Source organism: Aythya marila (assembly GCF_965140915.1).
Source record: "Aythya marila genome assembly, chromosome: 1".
Lineage (NCBI taxonomy): Eukaryota > Metazoa > Chordata > Aves > Anseriformes > Anatidae > Aythya > Aythya marila.
In genome coordinates, this window is record NC_139042.1 from 50088716 (window position 1) to 50096712 (window position 7997).

The following is a 7997-nucleotide window of genomic DNA, read 5'->3' on the forward strand; positions in this document are numbered from 1 at the left end:
AGACACAGACTGACATAGGTCTGCTGAAGATGTAGATGTGATGCATTCTCATAGGGTACAGTACATCCTCTTCCTTCTGCAATGCTGAGACACGCATGAGTCCATGAAGGCACAACTGTATCTTAGCATTGCATTTGAGTTAAAGTCAGATTTCAGCCTCTGTATTGTGAACATGAAATGTAATTTACATGCAATTGTATGCATAATACTGATGATTTAAGTACTGAAATGTGCACAGCACAAAGAATAATGAATACACAGAGGCAAATGTGGACATCTTTGCATATATACAGTTAAATGTATCTTTCTTTCTGAGAAACAAACCTAGAGCTAAACTTAAAAAGTCACCTATGTTACATCCAGCTTTTTACAAGGAAAAAAAAAAAAAAAAAAAAAAAAACATCATGTGTCCTAGCCAAACGGCATAACCGCAGTTCTCTCAGCCGGCGAGGGAGAAAGGCAATCTCCACAGCGTTGCCAACCCCGCCGCCTCTCCCCGCCGCGGCCTCCGCCCCCCGGCGGCAGGGCAGTCCCCCCGCGGAGCCCCCGGCGGCGCTGCACTGCCACCTGGCGGCAGCGGGAGGAGCCGCAAGGTACAGCTCTGCAAAGCACCGCTCCGCGGCCAACCGGAGGGGGCCTGGGGATGGCCCCCGGCCTCCAACCGCTGTGAGGAGAGCGGTCAGGGCAAGGAACGGGGCACGTCCCCGGAGTCGCTGCGTTGTCGTTGCTGCATCCCCCAGCTCGGGTGGGCAGAGGGGGGAGGCAACGCGCGGGGACCCTGCACACCCCCCAGCCCCAGATGCAGAGGACGCGCGCTGCCAAACCGGCCACGTCCCCTCTCCGCGGCCACCTGGTCCCCCGGCGGAGGCTCCCGCACGTTCCCTGGGGGAAGCGGCTCCGCTCCGCGGTCAGCGGGCGCTGCTGGAGGACGGGGGGTGGGCGGCAGCGCCGCCGGGACCCGGGACCCCGTCCTGAGGGCTGGGGTACGGGGTCGGCGGCGGCGAGCGGGGAAAGTTGCCCGGTGCCGCGGGCGGCAGCGGGAGCGCGCCGGGGGCGGCGGCGCGGCAGTAGTATCGGCATGTGCGTGTGCGCGCCCCGCCGTGCGTATGCGCTCTGCGGGACCGCGCGGGCGGCGTGCGCGGCGCTGAGCGCCCACCGCGCTCTCAGCCGGGGAGCCCCCTTCCTTGCCCCCCCCCCCCGTTTCCCCCTCCATCCCCGGGCCGCATCCTTCCCCCCGCGTCCCCCTCCCTCCTCCCCTCCCCCCGCCCCCCCCGCCGCCTCTCTCCTCCTCCCCGCGGCGCCCCGCAACCTTGTCCCCGCGCAGCCCCCGCCCGACGCCGCCCCGCCTTCCCCCCACCCATACCCCCCTCCATCCTTTCCCCAATTTTCCCCTCCCGCTGCTCTCCGCCTGCCGCCCCCGCCCGCCCCGCGCGGGCGCGCGCCGGAGCGCGCGGGCGCGGGCGGGCGCGCCGCCGCGGCTGCCCGGGCACGAGCCCACCCGCGCGTGCAGCGTGTCTGTGCGTGAGTGTGTGTGCACGCGTGTGTGTGTGTGTGTGTGTGTGTGTGCACGCGTGTGTGTGTGCGCGTGTGTGCGCGCGCCCCTGTGCGAACGCCGGTGCCTCGGCGCCGCCCGGCCGCGGGGTGCTGTTTGTGTGCGTTTCTCACCGAAGCCTTCCCCGGCCGCAAAAAATCCTCCTCGGCTTCCTCGTCCTCCGCCGCCGCCACCGCCCCCGCGCACCGAACGGGCGCCTTCATGTGCTGCCACCATGCTTGGGCCCTGGGGATTTAAGGAGAAGTAAGTACCAGGGTTGACTTTTCTTGCGCTCTCTCTTCTTCCTCTCTTCCTTCTCCCCCTTACACCCCCCCTCCAACACCCCCCCCCCCGCCCCTTCCCGCCGGGTCTTTCCTTGCTGTTTCTACCCCCCCCCCCCGCCCCTCCTCCGCCCCCCTTCCCCCACCCCCAGCCATTTCTCCCAATTCTGGGTGCTGCTCGGCTGGGTGGCAGTGTCCGGCTGGGGCCGCTTGCTTGCTGCTGCTGTCGGCGGTACTGAAAGCTGCTGCTTCGGGCCGGATATGCAGTGCGGTAATCTGAGGAATGAACTCTTTGGGGGAAAAAGCACACACACACACACGAGAAAAATCCCCATGCAGCCCCGTTCCCCCCCTCCCCCTCTCCCAGTATGAACCTCTGTAGGGAGCTGGCGAACAGCAGCATGCAGTCATCACACAGGGGTTTCCAGGGCGGGATTGCAACCTTGCATATAGCCAGCTACAACTTTATTTTCTCTACCTCCCATCCCCCCACCCCACCCCCCCCCTTTTTTTTTTTTTTTTTTCAGAGAAAGGGAGAAAGGAGGCGGGAGGGAAGATTGTATTTGCCTCCTTTGCTAACCATAATTGAATTAAAGTTGTAAAATGCCTGGGATTTTAACACTGACCGAGCAGGTTTTCAATAGCTTTTTTTTTTTTTTTTTCCTCCGAAGATCTGTCAGTTAATGAATGGATCTGATCGAGCTGAGAAAGAATATGCTAGAGACATGCCTTTGAGTAAAATTTTTGCTGCCTTTTTGCAGTGAAGCCTTTTGGTTTGAGTAATTCCGATCCAGTTGACGTCTGGTCAAAATTAGAGAGATTCGCCAAGACTTCCAATTTCTTGCTGCATGACTGCCTTTGCTGCAAGTGCCAAATTTGCAGCCTTGAACCTGATGCCACAGGAGATGTCTTGCAGTGCTGAGACTTGACGGTTTTTAGGATGCGTTCCTCCAAACCAGAGTTGTGGCATGAGGATAGAAGCTCTGAGGTGGGCAATAGAAAATGCAAGCCTGCTCCAAGCCCCTAGCATTTAAGCCCAGATGATTTATTAGCTTTCCCCTACCAACACACACAATGCATATATTTTCCTTATTCACATTGCTTTTAGGCTAGTAGAAGTAGAAGAAAGCCACAAGGAGTCAGAAAGACTGTAAGAAGGAAAAGGGATTTGTTTCTGACCAGATGAAATCTGGGTGTTAAAGCACTGATGCAGGTCAATGGTAGGGTTCCCCCTCCACTCCCCACTGGCTTTTAATCAGCCTGAGTGTCTTCTCCCCTAAAGGATGAAGAGTACTGACAGCCATCGCTGCTTATAATCAGTAACTCTGATGCTTGGAGTGTTGGCGATGAGATATTTCCATGAGACCTATTTAGATCTCTCCGCTTCTACCAGGCTAGTTTTGCAGAACGTTGGGAATAAGCGGTATGTCAGATATGGCTGAGACTCCGAAGATGATCTGCATGCTTTACATTTTTCACAAATTTTGGGTGAGTGGTTAAAACATTTCCTCTAAGAGTGAGTGTGTGTGTGTGGCTGTGTGTGTAAGACCTCTGCCTGATATTCTTCACTGTTGCATTGTACATAACTTGATTCCAATCAAGATGATTTACTTGTGTAAAGATACAAAATTTCTCTCACTTGACAGCTTTTAAGTGCACTGAGTAGGAGGCTAATGTATTTAATTTCATTACCGAATAATTCTGCCACAAAAGTCCTCTGTGGTGTGTGTGTGTGTGTGTGTGTGGCTGTGGCTGTGTGGCTGTGTGTGCATATGTGCAGATGGGTGTGTGCCTGTGTGCATGCATGCTTTGTAAATGTATAGATAAAAATAATCACATGAAAGAGTTTTAAGAAATAGGTGATTTGGAGAAACTGTCAGTATCCTCTCTGTTGAATTAAGCTGCTGTTTTCAGCACTGGGCATTTTTATCTGGCTTCCTACCATGGCTTTTCCACCACTGGTTAAAAATCAAGGTAGCACTTTGGCTCTGTTAAAATAGGGAAAGACCTTAATGCGCTGTTCACTGAGGAGGTTCTGAAGGGAAGGGGGAGCTGGGTAATAGGGGAGGTGGGAAACCTCGTAAAATGGTGCTTCTTTTCTCTTAAATTAGAACCGTGAAACCGAACTGACAGCCATTTTATGTATATTTATGGGGCTGGTTGTGAAAAAGAAATCCAATGAAACATTGAAATGTACCACATATGAATAGAACTAGAATGATTCCTACTGCGATCTCACCTTTTTAAACACTGCAGGCATTTGACTCACTAGGAATTTCCCATCAACCTTCTAATCAATGCATGTCATTCAGTTTTCAAAAGTGTGGGAATTAGAAGTGACAGGGGGATTTTTTTGTTTGTTTGATTACCAGTCCATTCTCCACTCCACTGAAGATATATACAAACTTTGTGTCCGCTGTAAATTTTATGGGGTTATGCTATTATGTTGCTTTCTTTTTTCTCTCCTTACCCTTACAGGAAATAAAATGTACGCTTGCTGCTCCACAGTAACTTCGGAACAGGACCTCAACAAAAAAATGCATATCTGGATGCTGCAGACGATCGCGTTTGCTTTAACATCGCTAGTCCTTTCGTGGGCAGAAAGCATCGAGTATTATGGGGAAATCTGTGATAATGCGTGTCCTTGTGAGGAGAAGGACAGCATCCTAACAGTGAGCTGTGAAAACAGAGGGATCATCAGCCTTTTTGAGATCAGTCCACCGAGGTTCCCTGTCTACCACCTCTTGTTGTCTGGGAACCTTTTGAACAGGCTGTACCCAAACCAATTTGTTAATTACACGGGGGCTTCGATTTTGCATCTAGGGAGCAATGACATACAAGACATTGAAACAGGGGCCTTTCATGGTCTGAGAGGCTTAAGAAGGCTACACTTGAACAATAACAAGCTGGAACTTCTACGAGACGACACTTTCATTGGTCTAGAGAGTTTGGAATACCTACAGGTTGATTATAATTATATTAGCATCATTGAACCTAATGCCTTCAGCAAACTGCATTTGCTGCAGGTGCTGATTCTCAATGATAACCTCCTCTCCAGTTTGCCCAACAACCTTTTCCGTTTTGTGCCCTTAACTCACTTGGATCTGAGGGGTAACCGGCTGAAGCTGTTGCCCTATGTGGGCCTTTTGCAGCACATGGATAAAGTGGTGGAGCTGCAGCTGGAGGAAAACCCCTGGAATTGTTCTTGTGAGTTGATTGCTCTAAAGGATTGGCTAGACAGTATCTCGTACTCTGCACTGGTGGGAGATGTGGTTTGTGAGACCCCTTTTCGCTTACACGGTCGAGATTTGGATGAAGTTTCCAAGCAGGAGCTTTGCCCCAGGAGACTCATCTCGGATTACGAAATGAGGCCACAGACACCATTGAGCACCACAGGGTATTTCCACACTACCCCAGCCTCAGTCAACTCCGTGGCCACTTCTTCTTCAGCTGTTTACAAATCCCCCTTGAAGCCCCCCAAAGGGACCCGCCAACCCAACAAGACGAGGGTGCGACCCACCTCCCGTCTGCCCTCCAAAGACCTGGGATACAGCAACTACGGACCCAGCATTGCCTACCAGACCAAATCCCCGGTGCCTTTGGAGTGTCCCACTGCCTGCACTTGCAACTTGCAGATTTCTGACCTGGGCCTCAATGTCAATTGTCAGGAGAGGAAGATTGAGAGCATTTCTGAGCTACAGCCCAAACCTTATAATCCTAAGAAGATGTATCTGACAGAAAACTACATTGCTCTGGTACGCAGGGCAGATTTTGTGGATGCCACCGGGCTGGATTTACTGCACCTGGGCAATAATCGTATCTCGGTCATTCAGGACCGGGCTTTTGGGGATTTAACTAATTTGCGAAGGCTGTACCTGAATGGGAACCGGATTGAGCGGCTGAGCCCAGAGCTGTTCTATGGGCTACAAAGCCTACAGTACCTTTTCTTGCAGTACAATGTCATCCGGGAGATAGAGGCGGGCACCTTTGAACCCATCCCCAACCTTCAGCTCTTGTTTTTGAATAACAATCTTCTGAGATCTTTGCCTGGGAACATTTTTTCTGGTCTCTCCCTCTACAGGCTGAGCCTGCGGAGCAACCACTTCTCCTACCTGCCAGTGAGCGGGGTGCTGGACCAGCTGAAATCCCTCCTGCAGATCGACCTGCACGAGAATCCCTGGGACTGTACCTGCGACGTGGTAGGCATGAAGCTGTGGCTGGAGCAGCTCAACACCGGCGTCCTGGTGGACCAGGTGATCTGCGAGTCCCCGAAGAAGTTCGCCCAGAGCGACATGCGAGCCGTCCGGGCGGAGCTGCTGTGCCCCGACTACTCGGACATCGTCGTCTCCACGCCCACGCCGTCCCCGGGCCAGCTCCCGGCCAGGACCACCCCCTCCTCCTCCACCGTGCGCCTCAATGGCACGGTGGCGGTGGGCGGCTCCACGCCTGCGGGCGGCGGCGGCGGCGGCTCTTCGGTGCCGCTCTCGGTGCTGATCCTCAGCCTGCTGCTGGTCTTCATCATGTCGGTCTTCGTGGCGGCGGGGCTCTTCGTGTTAGTGATGAAGCGGCGCAAGAAGGGCCAGGGTGACCACGCCAGCGCCAACAACTCCGACGTGAGCTCCTTCAACATGCAGTACAGCGTCTACAGCGGCGCCCACCACCACCACCACCACCCGCACCTCCAGCAGCACCCTCCCCACCGCGGCGGCGGCGGCGGGGGGGGCGCGGCGCTGCCCAAAGTGAAGACCCCTGCCGGGCACGTCTACGAGTACATCCCGCACCCCTTGGGCCACATGTGCAAAAACCCCATCTACCGCTCCCGGGAGGGCAACGCGGGCGAGGATTATAAAGACCTCCACGAGCTCAAGGTCACCTACAGCAGCCACCCCCTGCAAGCGGGGGGGGGCACCCAGCCTCCCCCGCCGCCCCCGCCGCCGCCGGCGCCCGGCGGGGAGGATGTGCCCGGGCGCAGCCCCGCGTACAGCGTGAGCACCATCGAGCCGCGAGAGGAGCTGCTCTCCCCGGTGCAAGACGCCGATCGCTTTTACAGGGGCATTTTGGAGCCCGACAAACACTCCTCCTCCTCCACGCTGGGCACAGCCGGCTCCACCCTCCCCGACTACCCCAAGCTCCCCGCCGCCTACACCTATTCCCCCAACTATGACCTTAGGCGTGCCCACCAGTACTTGCACCCGGGGCCGGGGGACGGCAGGCTCCGGGAGACGGTGCTCTACAGTCCCCCGAGTACTGTCTATGTAGAGCCCAACAGGAACGAGTACCTGGAGCTAAAAGCAAAACTAAACGCAGAGCCGGACTACCTCGAAGTGCTGGAAAAACAGACCACATTCAGCCAGTTCTGAGAAACAGTGCAGAGAAACCCCTTTCCCCGCCAACCACAGCAGCTCCTTCTCTAGAGTATTTGTATTTAATAACCACATGCAAAACAAAGAAACATAAATGCTGACCTCCCCCTGCCCCACCTCACCCCCCTCTTTTTTCCCCTTAAATTCATTTTATTGTAGGGTGAAGTGCCTTGGCACGGGATTTTTCAGCTTTTGGGAATGATTCTGAAAGAGTGTGCTGTTTATTTTATTTCAATTTCGGCTGCCTTTATTTTTTTATTATTATTTATTTTTTATTTATTTATTTTTTTTTTTTACTCTGGAAGCAGAAAACCACCTATTATGTAAACTGGGCACAACACTGGTATTGTGCATGAGTCTATGTGTGCTTGGGGAAGGTGGCAGGAGGGTCTTGTCAGGTCATATTCAGGTTACAAGTACAAAAGTGATGGTCCTTGTGGTTTTTTTTGTTTGTTTGTTTTTGTTAGTGTTTTTTTTTTTTTGTGTGTGTGTCTTTTTGTTTTTGTTTTGTTTTGTTTTTGTTTTGTTTTGTTTTCTTTTAAACCAACATTGTTTAGTTTTATTTTCTTTCTGGTTATGTACAGCGCACATTTTCCCCTTTTAGCCATGTTAGCCATGGGTGAGTTTAAATGGCTTTTATGGAGAGATTAGCACACCCCGACTTTAATACAAGGTTTCCTTTTTTTAAGGATGTGTTTGTATGCTTTCTGGACTTTTGAATTAAAAAAAAATATATATATATTATGATCGTTAAAAGGATCACTGTAGATGTGGACAAATCATTAAAGAGTGCAGAGATATATGATCCATAACTGGGTAGTG

At 52.9% G+C, this 7997-nt stretch overlaps 1 protein-coding gene across 1 annotated transcript; it reads left to right on the forward strand.

Moving 5' to 3' along the window:
- Positions 1-4298: 4298 nt before the first annotated feature.
- On the forward strand, positions 4299-7172 carry SLITRK5 (SLIT and NTRK like family member 5; the record flags this gene model as incomplete). The annotated part of the gene is made up of 1 exon (XM_082752997.1): positions 4299-7172. One exon carries the CDS (start codon positions 4299-4301, stop codon positions 7170-7172), a length of 2874 nt encoding a protein of 957 aa, XP_082609123.1.
- Between the last annotated feature and the right edge of the window lie 825 nt (positions 7173-7997).